At 42.9% G+C, this 23,342-nt stretch overlaps 1 protein-coding gene across 3 annotated transcripts in view; it reads right to left on the reverse strand.

Annotated features, from left to right (window-relative positions):
• Nucleotides 1–23,342, reverse strand: part of MYO16 (myosin XVI) — a 662,110-nt gene that overhangs the window by 118,345 nt on the left and 520,423 nt on the right. For all 3 annotated transcript variants that reach the window (XM_059721092.1, XM_059721091.1, XM_059721093.1), the window contains one exon: nt 9,630–9,732. In XM_059721092.1, coding sequence (XP_059577075.1) covers nt 9,630–9,732 — 103 coding nt within the window. The remainder of the gene's footprint in view (nt 1–9,629; nt 9,733–23,342) is intronic.

Consider the following 23,342-nt stretch of genomic DNA (forward strand, 5'->3'; position numbering starts at 1 on the left):
GACCACCATTTTGTCAGATCAATCAAGGACATGCAGCTTTCACCACAATATTGTAAACAACCAAAAGGAATGCAGAAGAAATTTAACATCAAGCTACTCCAAGACCAAGCTAGATTGGACGCTCTTCAACAATGCCTTAGTGAGAGACTTTCTGATCTATGTGATGATATCAAAGAGATCAAGGCACACTGGGAAGAGCTTAACAGTGTTATTCACAAGGCAAGCACTGAATCAATTGAATACTCCACTTACTGTCACCAAGATTGGCTTGATGAGAACAATGAGAGAAATCCTAGCATTTATCCATCAGAAGATAATCATGTTCTGCCATTGGCAAAATGTATACTCCAACCAGCAAAAATAAGAGGCTTACCACCTGCCCAAAACTGTAGTTCAGAGGAGGCTACAGGACATCAAGAACCAGTGGTGGTAAGCAAAGGCGTTGGAGATCCAGAGTTTTGCTGACCAACATAACATGAGAAGCTTCTTTCAAACAATAAAATCCATCCATGGGCCATGTTCCAATGGCCCAAATGTTTTGCGATCCCAGGATGGTTCCAAACTTCTTATATCAAGCAATGCTAGAAGGAGTACTTCAAGACTCTATGCAACCATGAATCTGAGGTCTCAGCTGCCATCATCGAGTCCATCCCTTAACACCCACTAATAGAACCTCTTGCTGATCCCACATCCTTCAAGGAAGTCTGGCATGCCATCACTCAGACCAAGAACAATAAGGCACCAGACCCAGATGGCATCCTTACAGAGGTCTTCAAAGCTGGTGGAACAGCACTAGCACAAAATTTTCACCAACTTCTCATCAAAATATGCGTTAATGAGGAAGTTCCACCTGACTTACAGAATGCCAACATTGTGACCATCTTCAAGAAAGGGGACAAGTTAGTGTGTGAGGACTACCAAGGAGTTTCCTTCTTCTCTGTTTCTGGAAAGATTCTTACTTACATCCTTTTGAATTGCCTCCTCCCCCTTGCCAAAGATGTCCTTCCAGAATCCCAGTGTGGCTTTAGACCATCTTGGGGTACCACTGACATGATTTTTGTTGCACAACAGATTCAGGAGAAGTGTAACATCAGGAGCTGCTTATGTAATTCATTGACCTAACCAAAGCCTTCGATTCCATCAGTCATGAAGCCTTATAGAAGGTGCTGGCTAGGTTTGGTTGTTCATTAGTGTCCTCAAGCTACTCCATGATGGAATGACTGCCACTCCATGATGGAATGACCACCACAGTCCTCTGCAGTGGATCAGAGACAGACCCATTTACCAACTGTACTAGTGTCAAGCAGGCCTGCATCATTGCCCCAACCTTTTTCTCAATCTATCTTACTGTGATTTTGATTCTCATCCATGACTGCTTTCATCCTGGAATTGGGGTTGAGTATCAAATTGACAGTAATCTTTTCAACCTGCGGCACCTTCACAGCAAAATGAAAGTTATCAAAACTGGCATCGCTGACCTTAAGTATGCTGATGAATGTATTATCCTCGTGCACACTGAGACTGATCTGCAGTCCACTCTTGACCTTTTCTCAGGTACCTATCATAGACTGGGAATCTCCCTTAACATTGGGAAGACCAAGGTGCTCTATCAGCCTCCTCCAGCACAAGCACAACCTCTTCTCCCACAAATTACCATTGGTTGAGAACCTCTGGAAAACATCAAGCATTTCCTATACCTTGGCAGTTACCTCTCCTGGTTACTCAGTCTTGATGTAGAAATCAAACACAGGATTGGCTGTGCCAGCATATCCTTTGGAAAGCTGCTTCACCGTGTCTTTGCTGACTGAAATCTGCAGATGGAAACTGAGATCCTGGTCTACAATGCAGTGGTTATCCCCATGCTACTCTACAGGTGTGAAACGTGCGTGACATATCAAAGCCACCTTAAGCAGCTGGAATGGTTCCATCAGCATTGCCTCAGGAAGATCCTTCACATTACATGGGAAGACCACTGCACCAATGCCAGCATCCTCTCTGCACTAACATAACCAGCACTGAGGCAAAGATCATGAAACACCAACTCCAATGGGCTGGCAATGGTGTGCAGATGGCCAACACTCATCTCCCAAAGCAAGTTCTCTTCTCTCAACTTAGGCATGGTAGGTGGACCCATGGAGGGCAGAGGAAGTGCTACAAGGACACCATAAAAGCATATGGGGCAACTGACAACTGACGCCCAGGAAAAAGCCAACCTATTAAATAGGTACTTTGCGTCAGTCTTTCATCAGCCCCATGGGACGCACATGCCCGCTACGGGACAGGGAAGTCTGGGTGAGGGTGATCCCCTGCCCTCCATTGATGCTGACTTCATGAAGGAACATCTTGAGAAGCTGGATACCTTCAAGTCAGCCGGCCCTGACAATCTTCACCCCAGGGTACTCAAGGAGCTGGCGAGCATCATAGCCCAGCCTCTAGCACGGATCTTTGAAAACTCTTGGCACTCTGGTGTAGTGTCCGAAGACTGGAAGAAGGCCAATGTGGTGCCTATCTTCAAGAAAGGGAAGAAAGTGGATCCGGCTAACTATAGGCCCATCAGCCTGACTTCTATCCCGGGGAAGATCTTAGAAAAGTTTATTAAAGAGGCCATCCTTAATGGACTGGCTGACTCCAACATCTTAAGGAATAGCCAGCACGGGTTTGTTGTGGGTAGGTCTTGCTTGACCAATCTCATTTCCTTCTACGACCAGGTGACCTATCACCTGGACAAGGGAGAAGAGATTGATGTCATATATCTTGACTTCAAAAAAGCCTTCCATCTAGTTTTCCATGATCGCCTCTTGGAGAAACTGGCCAATTGTCGCCTTGGGTCCTTCACGATCCACTGGCTGGAAAATTGGCTCCGGGGTCAGACCCAGAGGGTAGTAATTGATGGAAGTCACTCATCGTGGTGTCCTGTGACCAGTGGGGTCCCCCAAGGCTCTGTCCTTGGACGCATACTGTTCAACATCTTCATTAATGATGTGGACACTGGAGTCAGAAGCGGACTGGCCAAGTTCGCCGATGACACCAAACTTTGGGGCAAAGCATCCACACCAGAAGACAGGTGGGTGATCCAGGCTGACCTGGACAGGCTCAGCCAGTTGGTGGACGAGAATCTGATGGTGTTCAACGCCGATAAATGCAAGGTTCTCCACCTTGGGAAGAAAAACCCACAGCATCCTTATAGGCTCGGCAGTGCTATGTTGGCTAGCACTATGGAAGAAAGAGACTTGGGGGTCATCATTGACTACAACATGAACATGAGCCTGCAATGCGATGCTGCGGCTAGTAAAGCGACCAAAACGCTGGCTTGCATCCATAGATGCTTCTCAAGAAAATCCCGGGACGTCATTCTCCCCTTGTACTCGGCCTTAGTGAGGCCGCAGCTGGAGTACTGCATCCAGTTTTGGGCTCCACAATTCAAAAAGGATGTGGAGAAGCTTGAGAGAGTCCAGAGAAGAGCCACGCACATGATCAGAGGTCAGGGAAGCAGACCTTACGATGACAGGCTGAGAGCCCTGGGGCTCTTTAGCCTGGAAAAGCACAGGCTCAGGGGTGATCTGATGGCCACCTATAAGTTTATCAGGGGTGACCACCAGTATCTGGGGGAACGTTTGTTCATCAGAGCGCCCTAAGAGATGATGACTAGGTCGAATGGTCATAAACTACTACAAGACCATTTCAGGCTAGACATAAGGAAGAATTTCTTTTCTGTCTGAGCCCCCAAGGTCTGGAACAGCCTGCCACCGGAGGTGATTCAAGCGCCTACATTGAACACCTTCAAGAGCAAACTGGATGCTTATCTTGCTGGGATCCTATGACCCCAGCTGACTTCCTGCCCCTGTGGCAGGGGGCTGGACTCGATGATCTTCCGAGGTCCCTTCCAGCCCTAATGTCTATGAAATCTATGAAAATATGTTATGAAGGGTGGTATCAACTCTACAAATTGGAAAGTGCTGGCTGGTAACAGGTCTCGGTGGTGCTACATCATACATCAAGCTACAGCCCACTTCAAAGACAACTGTCTTGCTCAGTAAGCTGAGAAATGGCAGAGGAGGAAGGAAAGCATGCAACATTCTGGCCAACAGTTGTATCCCCTCCAAGGCACCACTTGTCATATTTGAGGAAAAACTTGCTGCAGAGCATGGACTGGACTCCTCAACCACCTTAAAACTCACTAGTAATTTCCCCACTGGCAGACATTATCCTCATATTGGGCAGCCAATGATGAAATTGTTTTTAAAAATACATATTTTTAAGTATCTTAGTATTTGGAGGCTCTCCATTCTGAAGACCAGAGCTGTCCAACGGGTGGCCCATAGGTTGCAAGAAGTATACATGAGGCCTCTGGACTCCTCCCTATCTCCTGTACCCCTTATTATTCCTGCTGCTTCAGTGGGCAGTGTCTCTGAGGCAGGGTAGCATGGCAGGAGAGGCCCTGTGAGCCCACTGCCCATGTGGTGAAGATGGATATGCTTGGCTGCCTGTGATGGTGGGGGCTAGACCTGCTTGTGTGACAGGGATGGGGGTGTGAATTGGAGGGGCTCATGATGCCCAAAAAGGGGGAGGAGAGCAGGCAAGGGTTTTCAGAGGGACTTATGGCAGTGGAGGGACTTACACTGCCTGCATGGTGGTGACAGTAGTGACAGGCTCATGCTGCCAGCATGGTGAGTTCTGAGAAGAGACATAGGACATGTAGCTCCTATGGCATGCAGTCCACATGGTAGTCAGCCTGGGGTCCATGATTGGTATTTTGTGTGGCCCCCGGGGACTCTGAAGTTGGACAGCTATGCTGGAGAGGATTGAACCAGGAACATTATGGGCTATAACCTCATTACCAGTCATTTTTGTGAATGTACCAGCATAATCTTCAGCAACACAGACTATCAGAGAACATGGTTGGGCAGTATTAACTCTCAGAGAACTAGTGAATTATCAGTACTATTTTCTTCAGAACCTATTGTTCTTCTGAGCCTTCCCACCCAACTAAAAACCTTGCTTGTCCCCCTCTTCTCTGTTTATAAGATCTGACTAGTTCAGGTGTTATGACCAGACCCAAATCACTAAGGGCTCAGTAGATGAGATAGAAGTCACTTCAAAAGTTAAAGTAAATATTAAAACAAGACTTTTGATATATACATATATAATATTTAGGATTCCTGTTTCTAACTCAACGTAGCATTTCTAGTATTCAAAAATTGAAAGAGCCACTCTAATTAAGTCTTACTTGTTCCAGGCTAACTTTTGATGGCTGTATAAACAGCCATAGTTTATGGGGTTTTTTTTTCCTTCTGGCATAATTTTAAAACAAAAAATGCACAAATAATGCTTTCAATGTGAGAAGAAGGCTAACTTTACACAGTTGACTTTCCCAGTCATAATTTAAAGTTTTAACAAGGAAGCTCAATGAACTGTTGTGCTAATTCTATCTTCATTGAATTCATATTTGCAAGTTCAATAGTGTAAGGAATGACTGTCCAAAAGATGAAAGATTCCTTCTGTCAGTATGAATAGGCAAGGACTGTTTGTACCATATATTTGACCCAAACTATGTTAATATTTGCAAAGCTGGACTTCTTAGGAAGAGTTCACTTTGCTTAGTGAACACATCATTGTGTGGTAAAACAAATGAATATGGCAATGACTTGGTGAGTTTCCTACTACAAAATGATTATATAATATGCTGGAGACTAGTAGATTCATCTCCAGTACAGTGATAGCTTAATAGTCATTTGATACATGTGCTGAATTTGACCCACAAGTTAGGATCCTGATCCTGCGCATATCAATGGCAAAAGTTCTACTGAATTCAGATTTAAAAAATCTATTGGATCAGGCTGATTTTTTTCAAAGCTGATGGAATATGACTACTGTACTTGGATTTAGAGATTCAATTTTCTATTTTACATAGCAGTATACTAATAGTTTTCTTTGCAGCAAGCAGCTACAGCTGGTTATATGGCTGTACACCAGTTGAATCAATATTTAATTGAAAAGAAAGCTCTATTTAGCAACAGAGAGAAATGATTAAAGCATGTCTTTTGTTAATAAGACTATGATTTTTTACAACTCACATTGCAGTAGTTAAACTAAGTGCATCTGTAGAAGCTCTATTATATGCCAGCTTCAATAATAGCTCCTTTTTGTCTTGTGAGAGTCATCTTTGGTTCAGCTTTCTACGCTAACAACAAACTTCCATAAAACTACTAATGTTTTTCTAATAGTCTCCTTTCAACATGGAAGCTATGAAGCCAGCACTGTGTCATGGTCAGCTGAGGGTGTTTGCTCTTTCATTCTATAAACCACTAGAAAATAAAGCATGAATAAATTCTGTCTCTGGGTTTTGCTCACTATCCTCTATATTTTTTTCTCATCATCTCTCTAGTATTTGGAGGCAGGGGCAGAAAAGGGAACTTGTTCAGTGAGTAGGCTATGGGGATATTGTTGTTGATGTTAGTTAATTAAAAGCTCTCCGGACTAATTAGTTAAGCTAAAAAGCTGGAGAAAAAAATGCCAAGTTAAACCAAATTTGCATTTTTTTTTTTTCATTTCTGGGAGCTGATCTGGGCACAAAGGTTCTTTTTTTTTTTTTTTTTTTTTTAGTCAGTATCACACAATATGCGAGGAGCAACAAAATTCTAGTGACAAGGTTAAATAATTTATGACCCAGGCTCATTCTGCTATAGAAAAAGTAGTCCAGAACGTACTTATTTCTCCTCCATCTCTGAATTTACTGGCAACCAGGAGCACAACGAGGGGCAGCTGAGAGGGGCACCTGCCCAAAGTGCCTTGTCAGGAGGTGTGCTTCCCCCATCCACGCAGGGTTTGCACTCCGTCAGCACTGCAATGCGGGGACTCCAAAATAGTTCCCAGGAAACTTTAAGACTAATAGCTGGGGCCGGCAGAGCATGCATGGCAGCAGCAGCAGCAGCAGCAGCCAGAACTGCTCTGAAATTCCCGTATGGCAGTGCTACTAGGGCACAGACTCTGTGGGGGTGGGGGGTGATGGTGGCACTGCTCTAGAGTAGCCTACTTTATCTAGCACTTGAGATTGCTGTTCACTGGCATGGGTGAGGCCACTGTCCCCTGCCCTCAGAATCCATGTGTCTCCAGCTCCCCCAGAACTTGTGCCCCACTGCCACCCGAACACTCCCAACCCCCTCTCCAACTTCTGGCAGGATTTGTCCCAGGCACCAACTCAGCTTGTTACACCATGGCTGGCAGTCACTTCCTTTGATGTCACAGAAAGAGGGGGACTTATTTTAGAGTTCCATCACTTTCTCCTAAACTTCAGACTTTGTTGGGATTTTATATGTATCAATCAGCCAGCTATTGTTCTTCAGGGAGTAACAAGTAAAGATGCCAAGGAAGACAGTGCCTTGACTTATTCACGATCCCCTACATCAGGTAAATTTATTTCCTATGCTAACAGGCTAGGACAGTGATTCATTTGAAATAATTACTGGTGGCACCAGGGCTGACTAAACTGGTTATCTACACCCCTACATCCTATGTAATTCTTAGTGATGCAGTACATGATGACTCCTTTTCTCTAGCTTTGTTAGCTGACATCATTCTGTGTTACTAACTCCTCTTTTCCTTTTCTTTCTCTCCCTCCTTTTAATAATTCCTCTGCTGTTACAGCATAGAGGAGGGCGTCCATGACAACTAGTGATTGTGTAAGCTTCCTTATTTAGACTCTTGTTTAAAGTTCAACTTTCATGATTAGTCAAACAAGTCAAAAAAGATAATGAAAAAGAAGGATTGTGTGACAAACATTACTCACTGATGCTGGGAACCTAGATCATTTTTTTATTTGGCATGTAATGTGCTGATGTCAGTCTTGTATTCACTGGACACCTATCTACAGTGAACCCTTAAATTCATCATGCTTCTATTTTCTTCTCATCATATTAGTTCTGTACTTAAGTCATGATCACTTTTTTCCCACTCCTCACAGAACTTCATTGTCTGGGGCATGTATGTGGAGAGAAAGGTCAGTCACTTGTCAGGTAATTTTCCTTTCATGTTCTTCTTAATCCTTGATCCTTTATTCAAAACTTTTCATTTCTATTTAATTTACTGCATGAATCTTTCAGGTGTTTTGTGATTTTAAGGACTCTGTATTCTATCATAACAAATAAATAGGATCTAGGTATGCCTGAGCTGAGATGCTCCAACAGGCTTATTTGGTTAAGACAGCACATTCTGTAACCAACAACATCTAAGGGAATGATGTGGTTAGCTTCATATATAGTCATCTTGACTCCTTAGCCTGAATGAGCAGGTACAAGTTTAACCATGCTGACACCCTCTTCCTCAGTGCATTAGGGAAAAGACAAATAAATTACAATAAGTTAGGGATTGCTGAGTTACAGAACATCAACCACTCGATGGTATTTGTCCATGTACATACTCTTACCCTGATTTTACTTGGAAGTTAACCAATCATAGCTTAGCCCTCAAAGAAACATGGATAAGCTACCATAATTTAGCTTTCACTTATTGTGGGACAAGAACCACCATGTAGGCAATTTCTGTAGAGCAGCTGAAATGCAGTAAATCCCCACCTCCCCTATTAAGATATTGTAATTTATTTCTTTGTTCATATCTGCTGTATTTACCTTCACTTTTGAGTGATTACATTATGCTGCACTTGGAACCTCCAAAATAATTTGAGATCGCAAGCTTCAATCTTTGTGCAGCAGGGATGCTATTTTATTATGCCCACTTTACATTCATATCTTTCAAGGTTTCAGGTTTGTTATCAAATACAAGTCTTGAATTGAAGATATTTGCTGCTGGCCAAAAGCTTTTATATTCTTTGGCTGTAGCATTATTTCTGACTCCTGTAGAGCTGAACTTGACAGGCATCATGCAGATCACTTCCCATTTGGATCACAATATATAATTACAGTTCCTTAGCATTTTCCCAACTTGATGTTTGTAGCCCTAAATGAAGTTCTGAGATTAGTGACATTTTCAATTTTGCCTACTTGGAAGCTAAAATATCATATCTTTATATCAGAATGTGTTTTAACAGGAATATTTTTGTATGGAGTACAGAACATAACCCTGGAATTCAGGCTGAAGCTGAGTTAAGAAATCTGCATGGAGAGTATGAGACTATTTTATTATTTTTATCTTTTGTCATGCTTATAACTTTTGGCCTGAGTTACAGGAAGTCAAATTAGAAGACCATAATGATCCCCACTTTCCTTAAATCTATGATTCTAGAGCACATGCTTTCCTTTGCTAGGTAGCCTGATGGGAAAAGGTAGACATTTTTATGCATTTGGAAAATCCGTAAGACATAGACTTAGGCACTTCAATGCATTTAAAAATATGGGCCTAAATCAAAATATGTATGTATAATTAATTGCACCCCCTTGCTCCCAACAAGAATGCTTCTTGATTTTGCTGTATATATTAATGAACCTAGCTAGGGATGAGCTACTAAGCTCAATATATTGGATTGACTCTATTCCAAAGGATACACTTAAAGCCTTAACTACACCAAGAAATTGAGGAATATGCAAAGAATGTGGTGGCTTCCCATAATGGACCTGAGTCAACTTGCTTATTTAAAGATCTAAGATGATATTTTAGTTGTTTTGTAGGTCACAAACCTGCCAGCCTTGTAATTTGCACTGCTGAAGAACAAGACGACATTTCTCCTTGGCAGGCAGCTTCTTCTTCTCTCCCACTGCTGTATCAGCCAAGTCCTTATACCTGAAAAATATCAGAAAAGGAATATTTGTTCAACTAGATAATACAAAAGCATATTCCAAACCTGGAGGGTATATCTGTCAAAGCTGTTAGTTGCCATCTCAGTTCTACATGATTTAATAGTATAAACACCACAGTTCTAGTGCTGGCACAGTCAGTGTCTCAAATCTTTGTAAATTCCTCTGTGGCTCTGTGCCATATCTCTGCAAAGATATCTACCTTGAAAACTCAGCAGTTATTCTGAGTGTGGTAACAACAGACAGACATTATGCGTATGAAGTTTATGCTGTTAGGATGCTTCCCAACATCCCTGATTAACTCCCGTAATGAAAAGTATTAAGAGTATTAATAATTTTCATATACCTTGAAAATTATTTTGTGATACATCTACATCAAAGGGGTTAACCTTTTTTGCAGAAGTCCAACAAATTAGTCCTGCATCCTCCCTGAGTACTACTTTGTTACCTTTCCTTACCCTATCTGTGCTCAGCTTTCTGCTCCCTGCCCTGGGCTCCATAACCACCTGCTTTCTTCTCCCTGCCCTATCTGCTGCTGTGTGGTCTGTCCTCTCCTCAGTGTGGCATGTGCAGAGCCAGATTAACCCTTTAGTGGGCCCTAGACAAACAAACTCGTGGGTCTCAGACTGGGTGAGACCCCCCTCCCTACCCTAGTGTTGTCTCCTGCGGGGAGCAGGGCTCAGAGCCACCCCTAGAAAGCAGCCACTGAAACAGCAAGACCAGCAGAGGGGAGGGGAAGGAAAGGGAGGTGGACAGAGCCATTCACACCACCAGTGCAGAGGGAAGGACCGGGACCTCCTGAAGCTCAGGGCCCTAGGCATGCGTCTACTTTGCCTATGTATTAATCTGGGCCTGGGCATGTATCATACCCAGAGGCTGCCCCTGCCACTGTGTAACCATGCTGCAAGCTGGCCATGTCTGGTCTACACTATGGCAAGAGTGTGGGTTGGCAAGGGCCCAATCCCAACCACCCAAATCCTAAAAACACAGAAAAATGCCACTGAAATTATTCTGAAGGGAGTGGCAGGGGGTGTTACTCCCAGTAACAGCCATTCTCACATACACTAGAGACTGAAGCTATATCCTATTCCACTCTGCATGCATAAAAGGCATGTATGTAGCTGTGTAACTGCAATTTTTGGCACTTATACATAGTTTTAGTTCAGCATAGCCCATGCTGGCCTATGGGAAATAAAATTGGCCAGCTATGTGAGCCCAGCTATGTGAGCAAGGCTGAAGACATCTTAAAATTTTTGTTGGTGGGAGGGAAGAGAGTCCACCCATCTTGTCAGGCCAATAACTTAATGCTTAGGGCATTTGTACAGGGACCAGGAGGCTCAGATTATATGGTCCCTTTAACCAGAAGGGGCTTGAACCTGCATCTCCTGCTTCCTAGCAAAGTGCTCTGACCCCAAAGACTAGGCGTGCTCTTGAGCTCTCCTTTTGAAGGTGGCATCCTGAATATTAAGGAGGAATTCATTTGTAAGTAATGTGGTTAGACTGTGTTGAGAAAGGTTTCTATCAATTTAAAATTAGTATTTTTTCAACAGTCTGAGGGCTTTAAAATGCCTTACAGTAAGAGATTCATGAAACTTAATCTGTTTAGTTTATCAAAAGGAAGATCAAGACAATGCTTGTTTATAATGTAATGCACAAGTACTTCACAGAAGGAAAATACTGTGTCATAATGAGATCTTTGATGTACCAGAAAAAAGATTTTGCAAGGAACAATGACTGGAAATTTAAGGCACCAAAATTTAAACAAGAATAAGGTACACATTTTAAGAGTGAGGGTGACTAAAAAAATCTACTGAAAAAAGTGGTAGATTCTCTGTTTTGTAATCTCCAAAGCAAGACTTGATGCAATTCTCCATTACACTATTAATTTCAATTAACTGAAAGGAAAACATTTTGGAGACATGTCACATTTGATGATTCTTCCAATGGAGCACAGACAGGTTTTGAAATTTGCCTACAATACTTGTTTTATCCTGGGCAGCCAGCTATGAACCACATTTCATGGCAGTCCCAGCATGTGGAACTAGGGACCATAGGACTTCTGTGTTAGCAGTTGGATAGATGCATAATAGAACTGCCACAGAGCCTCCAGAGTCTGTAGTTCTGGAGTAGATCCATCCTGCAGACTGCTTGGTGATGGAGGACCACACTGCTGCCAGACAATCAAGCTAGCTGGCTCCCTGAACAATCCAACTCTTGCAGCTGGGGAGCCAGCTGGCTCAGGACTCCAGCAGTTCCAGCAGCTGCTAACTAAAATTGACATGAATGTTGTCAGTTTCACTGGTGCTCATCATTTAATAGCAGCACTGAAACTGACCCAACTAAAATTGACCCTCTGCCCAGGTCCCAGCGAGCATATTTAATCTCAGAAAAATATTTTAGAAACAGCCCATATTTTCCCCACAAACCTGAAATTTTGAGTTTTGATCAGACCTACTTTAGACACCCACAGGTTACTGAACTGCATATGAGCATAAATAGATAAAATTCTATTGCCTATCTGATACAGGAGGTCAGACTAGATGCTCAATTGGTCCTTTCTGTTCTTAAAAGTCTATGATAGCATGAAAATGTATTCACTCATTGATTTGAGTTTAGGCCCCCTTCTATTAGTTAAAATGGACTCTAGCTTAGACGAAAAGGAAGGACTTTAAGCTAAGGCACTACTGGAGGAGAAGGAACACTCCAAAATCTAGATTCATTTCCTGGGTCTGCCAGACTTTCTTTAACATTGGACAAAGGAGTTAGTTTCTCTGTGCCTCAACTGCTTGTCTGTAAAATGTAAATAACAGTATTTCATTATCTTACCGTTATGTTACAAGGTTAAGTATATCAAAGACTTGGAGTTTTCAAAAATTATGGTAATGGCTATGTAAGTATTTAAGATATGCAAATACTTTTATTCCTGATACTGTCATATCACTTTTATCTCTAAAATTAATGTCATGTCTTTTGAATTTTTAACCATTTTTCAGACTTTGATTCTATCAATTTTTTATTTAGGAAGAAGCAAGCTGTGTGGCTTGGGCTTATTAGCTTTATTTCACATATGCCGTGGCATTTTGAAAGCTCCAAATACCTCTAAGACCAAATATATCAACTTAAATAAGGACTATGAACATTACTAATAAAATATCATTATTATAGCAGATGTTGTAACTCCCATTGTCTAACACATATTGTAGTAACTTTGTTGTCCTCTACAAATTGGTCATTTGAATTAAATAGCAAAAAAGAATACCTTTAGCTATTGCCACTCATTACATAATAGCAGATAATACTGTACACATTCTGAATTTGTAGCACAGATTTGTATAATTAAATTTCAATTTACATGCAACCTTTACAATGCATCAATTTTTACCTCTATGAAATGTAATCTTGGGTGTGCTGGCAGCTTGACAGGTCCACCCCTTCTAAAAGGAGAGTCTTTCCCCTCAAAATTTTGACCTAATTCAGTCTTGTATGGACACACAAATCTGGCTTCCCAAGGGCAGAGTTGTATATTCTGCCCAACATGATTAATGTACAGTATAGCTTGCAGACTTGTGAGCATGCCCAGTGCTCCTATGACATCCTAACTTGTGGGGGTCAATTAGGTAAAATCATGAAAAAGTTCTGTATGGAATAAAGAGAGTGAATCTTTGATTAACAGCTCCAATACAAAAGCTTTAAGCCTGACAAACATAAGGGATCCATTGGACCAAAGCCGCAAACCTGTGGCAAGAGCTTCTTCAGCTGCAATCACTTTTCCTGCTGCTGCTAGTGGGTATGCCAATGGGCAGCAAGTAGGTTAGATGATTGGTAGCAGGGTCACGTTCTTTATTCCCTCTGTCCTTCCCATTTTGAAAAATAATACTGGGAGAAGGCCCATTTCCCTAACTAAATACTCTCTTGCTCAGCAGAGTTTAGCAAACTACCCAGCCTGACTTTCACATTGCACAGACAGTTTGGGGCAATGCATTTTGTGCCTTGTGAAGCAGGCTGACATACAGATTGAACAGGTTGGCTTAGTTACATACCATTTGTGGTCAATTGTGGATAGTGCCCCCCTCAACCTAGGGTTACCATATTTCCAGAATAAAAAAAGAGGACACCTATGGGGGGAAGGAGGGAGGAGAAGGGGAGGGGGGGCAGTGATATACCCATAACCTGCCTCTGCCCCTCACTCCTACACTCCCTTCCCCACCCAGCACTACCAGTGTCCCTCACTCCCAACCCTCAGCCCCCTGCCCTGCAGCCCTGTTGCCCATGCAGCTCCTGTATGAACACACACACACACATACATAGTCTCTTACCTGGGAACAGCTTGCTGAGGCCTGTGTGCAGAGCATGTGGCCCCCAACAACCAATCACCTTGCCTGCTGCTTTCAGCCCCAAGCAGCCAAGCTGTTAGTCCCCATGAAAGCAGAGGCAGAGCAAAAACCCAGACATTCGCTCGCATTTTAAAAACCTGCCCAGACACAAGGACAGGGGGCCAAAAAAGAGGACATGTCTGGGAAAACCCAGTCATGTGGTAACCCTGCCCCAACCAGTAGCCCTCATATAGGCAGTTATTTATGAGCAGAGATCCTGGTTTTCTGATTAAAGAAAACCCCCAATTTTTGGATTTAAAAAAGTAACCCAAAATCCACATTTTTCCATGATTAAAATGGAATGCCACTAATATATAGACATATAAATATAGTGGTGTTTCATTTAAATCATGGAAAAATGTGAATTTTGGGTTACTTTTTTAAATCCAAAAATTGGGATTTTTTTTTTTTTTTTATTGGAGAAAACCAGAATCCCTGTTTATAAGGAGTGTTTTTTTCTTTAGGGAGGTTGGGGTGGGGGCGGAGGGGGTTGGGGAAGTGAGGAGGATCTTTTTTTTTTTTAGTTTTGTTTGGGGGTGGGGGTTAGCTTGACACTAATATAACCACTTCATATAGCTTGTAAATATGGAATACTGAATCCATCACTTCCTTAAACCCACAAGTGACAAGAACAAGCCAGCTGCTTTTTGCTGAGATGGAATATTCCTAGGTTCAGGTAATAGCACAATAACCTTAAATAGAATCATGTTGATTTTGAGAATATTACTTATGTATTTGAATTTGCGTATATGGGCTGTGTCTGTACTTGTAGTTCTGTACATACACAAAACCTTTAGTCATTAGAACAAACACTGCAGGCTTGGTTCCAGTGAGACTACTTGCAATATAAAGTACTACTCGATTATGAGCAAAAAAGGCAGAATCTGACCCATGACACTGAAACAGGAAAAACAGACAAAACAGAGTACAAGAAGCACAAAAGAGAGGGCTTAGCAGCTTAAACACATCAATTTGGCTTGAACTAAATCTACAAAGATGTAATATTCTTCATAGCGGGATTATTGTTTGTGCAACTTTTCTCAACACTTCCACACTTTTATAGATAAGAAAAGAGGGACTGAAGTCTGATTCAAGTATCAGAAATGACCCTTTTGTTTCAGTGATAGCACTCCTTGTAACACCAACACACAAATTTGTTACAAAGTAACTCGGTGTCTGTCCAGATTTTTTTCTTTTTGCTATTTAAATAATGAAACTTTAGCATGGAAAGTAGTTGCTGTTGGCTTGGAAAGAGTATTTAAAGCCTGTTTTTGGGGAATTAGCTGAAAGGTATAGATATATGCATTATAAGGGTTCAAGATGGGCAGCAGGGATTAATTGATTTCTAAGAGCTTGGGTCTAACACACACAAAGTATCTCAGGCCTGAAAGCAGACAGGCTTTCTAGCATGACAAGGCCAATGGATGACCACAGCCTGAGAACTGAGGGAGGCTTGCCATAACACAAGATCACAGCCTTCAAGGCAGACCGGTTGTCTAACACAACAAGGACACAAAGCCTGGAAACCAAGGAAGTATGTACCATACTGTCCCATAGCATAAGAAGGTGACACCAGCTACCAGGCCCCAGAGCAGCAGGGGGGCCTGAGTCCTGGTTTTGGGGGAACAGACCAAATTAGGAGAAAGCCCGGAAGGCTATGTGAATGCATGACCACAGAGAGACAGCCAACCAGAGATAGCCACGGATGAAGAGTCATCAAGGGGGAAGAAGACAAAAACAGAGACTTGAGATTAACAAAGGTGTGCCACCTCTGCTCTACCAGGCATTCTCATGCCGCCTTAACCCGGACTATCAATCTTGCCTGGCCCGGGCTTGCAAGTGGACCCCAAAAGCTACCCCGGCTGACGACCGGGGATCCCCTTAACTCACCTTTCACGACTTCGAATGGAACTTCAGTGGAGTCGTTCCCCTTTGAGGCAGCCTTCCGGGTCGTCACGCCTCTCAGTGGGCACTCACGGGGCTCTGACCTCCCCTACACCCCGGCCACTCGCCACCTTGGGTCACAGGTCTTCTGGCCCTTTGGCGTCCCTGGCTCCACTCGGTTTCTCCCCCAGATTCCCGTGGCCCTACAGCCACAAGTCCCAGTGTCCCTGGATCACGGTTTGAGCATGATGGCTTTGAGGCCCTTAGACTTGGATCCGACTAACCCGTATCCCTAGTGGCCCATCCCAACCACCCTGTGACGTAGCGTGTGATCCCCACCACTGTGACTGCCGAAGCGATGCGGCCAGTGGACCTCCTCTCCGGGGCTTCCCTGCTGGCTTGCCAGTCGGTGCCTCTGCCTCTGTTGGCCTCGCTGCCGGTGCTGCTGCCGGCTTCTCTGCTGGTGCTGCAGCCAATGCCTCTGCCAGCTCCTCTGCTGGTGCTGCTGCCGGCTCCTCTGCCGGTGCTGCTGCCAGTGCTTCTGCTGGCTCTGCTGCCGGCTTCTCTGCTGGCTTCACTGTCGGTGCCTCCGCTGGCTCTGCTGCCAGCTCCTCTGCCGGCTCTGCTGCTGGTGCCTCCCCCGGCTTCGCTGTCAGTGCCTCTGCTGGCTCTGCTGCTAGCTCTTCCACTGGCTCCACTGCCGGCTTCGCTGTTGGTGCTGCTGTCGGCTCCGCTGTTGGCACCTCCGCTGGCTCTGTTGCCCACTTCTCTGCTGGCTTTGCTGTCGGTGCCTCCCCAGGCTCCGCCCCCACCATCCCAGGGTGCCTGACACAGCGGCTGCGCCTCTTGGGGTGTAGGCTTCCCTGCCGAGCCTCCGCTCACCAGCCTCCTTCCTGTGCCTCCAGTACTGCCTTTTATTTCTGCCAAGTGGTGTCTCCAGCTGACGTCACCTGGCCCCAGCTGAATATGAACGCGGCTGATGAGCTGCGTGAGTGGTTTCTCACTTCTTTTGGCCCCTGCAGATGGTAAGTTGGGGCTTCCTTCCATTTTGGGTCGGGGTTCTCCTGCAACCCCGGCACCCCTGGGACAAAAGGGTCCCTCCCTGTTCCTTCTCATCCCTCTTTCTCTTCCTCCCTGTCCCTCCCCTTCTTGTTCCCTAAGAGGGGTCCCCATCCCCATCCCTGTCTCCTGGGAAGGATCCACAAGGCCACCATGGTCCGAGGGCATACCAGCAGCCCATCTCATGCACCCCACTGGAGGGGGCCTGTGGGCCTCAGCATCCCACCTCCAGACTGCTGACACCTAAAAGAGAGAGGCTCAGAGTGGAAAGGTCGTGGCTGGTCTGAGGATTGTGCTCACCCAGAACAAAAGTATAGGGGCTGGGTTCAAATCCAGTGTCAACAGTTGCTTCCTGGTAGCAATGTTAAGTAATGTATTTCTAAATAACCAATGACGGCTGAAGGGAGGGGGGAACAATTCAATCCTGCTACTGCAGTTTTGTAAGCTCCAGTTTCATCTTCTCTTTTTTAAAATCATATTATTTTTTCCAACTAAAAATGACATTATTCTAATCGTAGTAGTCAAAAGATAAGGCATTAAGGAAAATAATCAATTTTTTTTCTGTTTTTAAATCCATTAAATGAAAATTATCATCACAAAGAATTATAAACAGGTAGTCTAAAATTGCTGAACTCTAAAATTCCTGTTCCAGAGCAAATCTCTCTTTTTTTTCCACAGCCAGGAAGATTGATGTATCACATGCTTAGATTACTTTTTTAGTTTGTTCATTTAACTGGCACTTTTTTCACAGACAACAAACTGCCTGTCTATCAAATTTGGGAAAGAGACAGACTTTATTTGTAAAACTTGTCAATGTGCATTCATATCTCAGGCCTTTGTGGTTTGGATTTTGGTGCAGGGTGGGGGGGGCAGGGAAAATACAAGGTTTGTATTAGAAAATGTATGGTATGAAAGCCAGAAGATATCAATGACCTGTCTACAAACAAAAATTCTTTGCCTTTTAAGGAAATCAATGATGTTTGAAAAAATTAGACATAAAAGAAACCTTGTGAGTACTGCTACCAAAATAAGAGAAAATGTTGGTAAAATATTACAGATATGTGCTCACACATGCGCATGTCTGCACACATACAAACTCAACACTAGTTATCTTTTAACATTCAAGAATTATTTATCCTTGGGTGTTAAAGGAATTAGCTGATTACTTTTTGAAAACTTATGGAGAACTGGGGAAGGTCCAGAAAGTTGGGGGATAAAGCAAATGCAGTATACAAGTTTCCAATTATTGCACTGTAAATCTAACATGAACCCCTAACTAATGGGACAAATCTTAAAATAAATGTAATCAAAATCTTGGGCATACCATCCAATGTAAAAGCACAATGAACTCATAAAAAATGAATACTAGGCAAATCTGATTGCATTTGGTTTTTTCAGATAGGATTAAATAACTATTAGATGAAAGGAATACAAATGTTGAAATACATTTCATTTTAGGACCAATTCATGAAAGCTTTCAGGAATAATTCAGGTTTGTTTGGAGGTACACACACATGCATATATTTCAATCTCCCTTATGGCTGGAAACAAAGAAAAATACAAATGACAGTATATCAAAGCTTTGAAGCAGGTGCCTCAGCACTGCTTCAAGGTTTTTAATATCCTAATTACTACCTTAGATCTGCATGGAATAGTACAGAATTAAAGGACAAATTTATGAAAAAATTAAAATTAAGGACAAAAAATAAAATTAAGTTCAACCTGAAAGAAAGTAGATTATTTACTTTCTCTGTGTTAATCTGATAGAGAATATAACGGGCAGAAGAAATTCAGAAAACAGTAATGCCTGAAATATACTTTTAGGAAAATTAACCAGCTCCCCAATTTTTGCCACGATAGAATTTCTTATGAATTTCTAATTTTCCACATTATCAATCAATATATTTTTAACTACAAAATGGTGAGAAGATGTTTCATCATATTGAGCCAATCTTCAAACACCTCCAATGATAGACAACAAATAGGCATTAACAGAGTATAGCTCAGATAAGGCAACAAAACTGTAGACAACATTAAAAATAAAAATAAACACATAAATTACCAGGAGAAACATCTTGACTCTGATCCCACAATAACCTTCACATGGCCAGTTTCTAAAGCAATATGGAACCCATAATGTGACTGAAATTTGTAAGACTGGAATAGTTTTTAAAAATGTAGTCAATTAGCACACTTCAACCCAGGATGCCTAGAAAAGTAAGGAAATATTGAATTGCTGGTGAGGATGGAGTAAGGTCTTAAGATTTTTCCATGTCTAATTTTCATTCTTTTATGTTAGGCCATACCATCCTTAACCTCTTCAAGACATCTGCATTTCAAACTCTGGTGACAAAAAATAACTAAAATATGTGTGTCTTAATCCTAGAATATTTATTCATGCACTTCATGCAATTAAGCAGGGGTTTCCTCATCTCAGATAATGTGGCAGCAGAATAAAAAACAGAATACTAAATTATAGTTCAGCTCCTGGGATTACTTGATTCAGCTATGCAAATAAAAATGAATTCACAACATCTGCTAAAAATTTGCATTACAATACTTTCACGTTTCCTTACTTAAAGCTAACATTCCCAGTTCATCTTGCTAATGCAATATAAAAATATATTTATTTTAAGAAACTGACAAAAATGGGACTTCACAACCAGCTAGCTCTACAACACAAATATGTACCTGGAACTCTCCAAATGTTTATATTTAACCTCAGATGAACGGGTGTTTCCTCTACCAACCCCTCTCCCTTCCAGATGTGCATCAACAAAGCAATAGTATAATGTTTCACTATTACAAAAAATATATGGATTACAGAATGTATTTAGTCTTCTTTGTCAGTCTACCAGACTTGATACCATTCCAGTATCAGCTGTCTTGCCACTGGGACTCATGAATGAGCTTCCAAGGGGAGTAACCTATTTTACAGATTATGTGCACTGAACACTTATTTATCCCATTCTACAAGGTCACATCAGTGGATCACTGGCACTGCTGACTGGATGTCAGTGGCATTGCTGACTGGAATGGAAGGAGAGGCACACTACAGGAAGCAAGGAAATGGATTATGAGAGTCATTGTCTGGATCTGTGGGCACAATCTGTGGGTTCACAGGAAGTTCAGAAGTAGGCTTCACCAGTGAGGTGAGCCTGAGATGACAGTGTACTGCCTTGGACCACCTAATGTCCTTCTTTCATTCTATGGCAGCCGAGAAGCAGGTACATCTTGGTGAAAATGATTTGGGATTTTAGGAATTAATTTAGTCCTCACCAGGAATCCTGGTTTTCTCTGATAAAAAAAAATCCCCAACTTTTGAAGTTAAAAAAAGTAACCCAAAATCCACATTTTTCTTTGATTAAAATCACTATAGAGAGAGACAGATCGATCTGTCTGTCTGTCTGTCTTAGTCGAGTTTCATTTTAACCATGGAAAAATGTGGTCATCACTCATCAAGTACAGGGAAATGAAGAGAGATTGGAGATCTTTTCTGAGGATAACTGCAAACTGGTCTAAAATGCTGCAGCAGAAGCTACTAGCAGGGAGCCTCGTGCGTTGCTAAGGCAAGATGAAGCACACATTCTTCAGAACAGAAAGTGTCAATAACTTCCCACCAAATATATTGTAGTTGGTACCTGGGATATTCAGGAACAATTGGGTATACTTCCCTTACAGGACAGAGGATATGTTTTGCTAAAGTTAGGGAGAGAATTATTAACTATCTCAGAACCTGTACAGGGAGGAAGTCAAGCTAACTGCTGGTGGCTCTTCCTGGCAGGTCTCCAGTGCATGTACAGCAAAAGCTGTGTTATCTGGCATCCAGGGGGAATGGGGAGTGCCAGTTAATCAAATATGCCGGTTATCTGAGAGACGTCTGTTCAGGCCACCGCCTGTTCGAGCCACCGCCCCTCCTGCTGTGTCCAGTGTGCTAGAACTTTCACTCCCTGGTATCGGTGTGCCGGGAGACAGGGAGAGGGGCCCCACACAGGCTGCTTTGCCCTGGGCGGTGGGACTTCTGGTTTTGCTTTTGCCACGTTGATCAGCATGCTGGTTAATAGAGGATGCCTGCTAACGAAGTGCCAGATAGCACAGCTTTTACTGTAGTCATATTATGGTTCTGGTTCCTTGATAACCCAGAACTGGAAGTGGACTTAAAAGAAATGTATTTCTTAAATAAGGGGTGAGAAGAGATTGGGGTTGCTAAGGTACTGCTGTACTGTGGGGCTACTGCAAGGAAGTAATATCCTGACTCTATTCCCAATGGTTTCTCAGCTTTTGGTCCTCTCTGCAGGTTGCCTATGAAAGCAGTTTACTAAAATTATAGGAAGCTAGGACCATGTTAATTAGCTGCTCAGTAGAGTTCATTAGCTTGCTTGCAACACTACACTAAAGCAGCTATTTCTGATTCTGGATATACAGCTTCTGGTTCCAGAGGTCTGTAGAGCAAGCCTCAGATTCATGGAACGTCACAGATTTCAAAAGCTGTTCACCCTATATATAGCATAAAACATGAATCACTTAAGGAAAGTAAATAACACTACACATGAGGCTATGGTATATAATATGCATTTTCCTGGACATGTGGAAAGAAATATAAGATAAATAAAATAAAATAAAATAAAAATACATATTTAATTAGGCTGCACATTTATTAAGTCAACTCAACTTGGATATAACTAACTATAACTAGTAGGACTCAAGTCACAGATTTCATAGGTTTCATAGATGTTAGGGGCTGGAAGGGACCTTGTGAGATCATCAAGTCCAACCCCCCTGCCAAAGGCAGGAATTCTGCAGGGATCAAATGATTTCAGGAATATAAACATCCAAATGCCTTTTGAATAAGTCCAGAGTAGGTACTTGCACCACCACTGGGGAGAGTCTGTTCCAGACCTTGGACTTCTTCGGACTGTAAAAGAAGTTTTTCCTTATATTGAGTCTGAATCAGCCGTCTAGAAGTCCTAGAGGGCCATTAGACCTAGTTATCCCTTGGGGAGCCCTGGTGAACAAGTGTTCTCCCAGATCCTGATACACCCCCCTTATATACTTATAGGCAGACACCAAGTCCACCCTGAGCCTTCTCTTCACCAGGCTGAAGAGTTCCATATACCTCAGCCTTTTGTTGAAAGTCTTGCTTTCTTGGCCTTTGACCATATGGGTGGCTCTCCTCTGGTCTCTCTCGAGCTTATTCACACCCTTCCTGAAGTGGGGGGCCCAAAACTAGATGCAGTACTCCAGCTGCAGTCTCACTAAGGCCAAGAAAAGTGGGAGGATGATGTCCTTGGTTTTGCTCAAGATGCATTGGTGGATGCATGCCAGAGTTTTGTTTGCTCTGCTGGCCATGGTATTGTACTGGTGGCTCATGTTCATCTTGTGGTCAATGAAGACCCCCAAGTCTCTTTCAGTCATGGTGCTAGTGAGCATAGCACCGCTGAGCCTATAAGTATGATGCTGTGTTTTTCTCCCATGGTGGAAAACCCTGCATTTCTCTACATTGAATGCCATCAGGTTTTGGTCCACCCACTTTGCAAGCATGTCCAGGTCAGCTTATATCCTCAGCCTGTCTTCCAGCATGACCCTCTCACCTATAGTTTAGTGTCATTCGTGAACTTTGCCAGCCTGACAACTAAGCCCTGGAGTATTCTTCTGGTAACCTTGTGCCACATTGATTTGTTCCCATCAAGTAGTATCTGACCCCGGAGCCAGCTCCCCAGCCATCGGACCATGAGATGGTCGAGGCCACAGTTCCCCAGCTTGGTCATGAGGACATCATGGGAGACCAAGTCAAAGGCCTTCCTGAAATCCAGATAAATGAGATCAACCTCATCTCCTTTGTCCAGGCAATGTATCACCTGGTCATAGAAAGAGATGTGGTTTGTCAGGCAAGACCTTCCAGTAATAAAACCATGTTGACTGGCATTCAGTAAGTTGCCTTCTGTTAGCCTGTTGCAGATGGATCCCTTGATAATTTTCTCCAAAATCTTCCCAGGGATGGACATCAGAGTGATAGGTCTGTAATTCCCTGGATCTTTCTTCCTCCCTTTCTTGAAGATTGGGACCATGCTGGCTCTTTTCCAGTCTTCTGATACATCACCCAACCGCCATGAGCTTTCAAATGTCTTGGCCATAGAGCATGCTATGATGTCTGCCAGCTCTTTTAAGATTCTTGGGTACAATCTGTTCAGGCCCGTGGACTTATGGATGTCAAGCCTCTCAAGGTGTTCTCTCACTTGATCTACACCAATTAAGGGCTCATCTCCCAAGCCCTGGATGC

This window comes from Alligator mississippiensis, chromosome 1, assembly GCF_030867095.1.
Source record: "Alligator mississippiensis isolate rAllMis1 chromosome 1, rAllMis1, whole genome shotgun sequence".
In the NCBI taxonomy this organism is placed as follows: domain Eukaryota; kingdom Metazoa; phylum Chordata; order Crocodylia; family Alligatoridae; genus Alligator; species Alligator mississippiensis.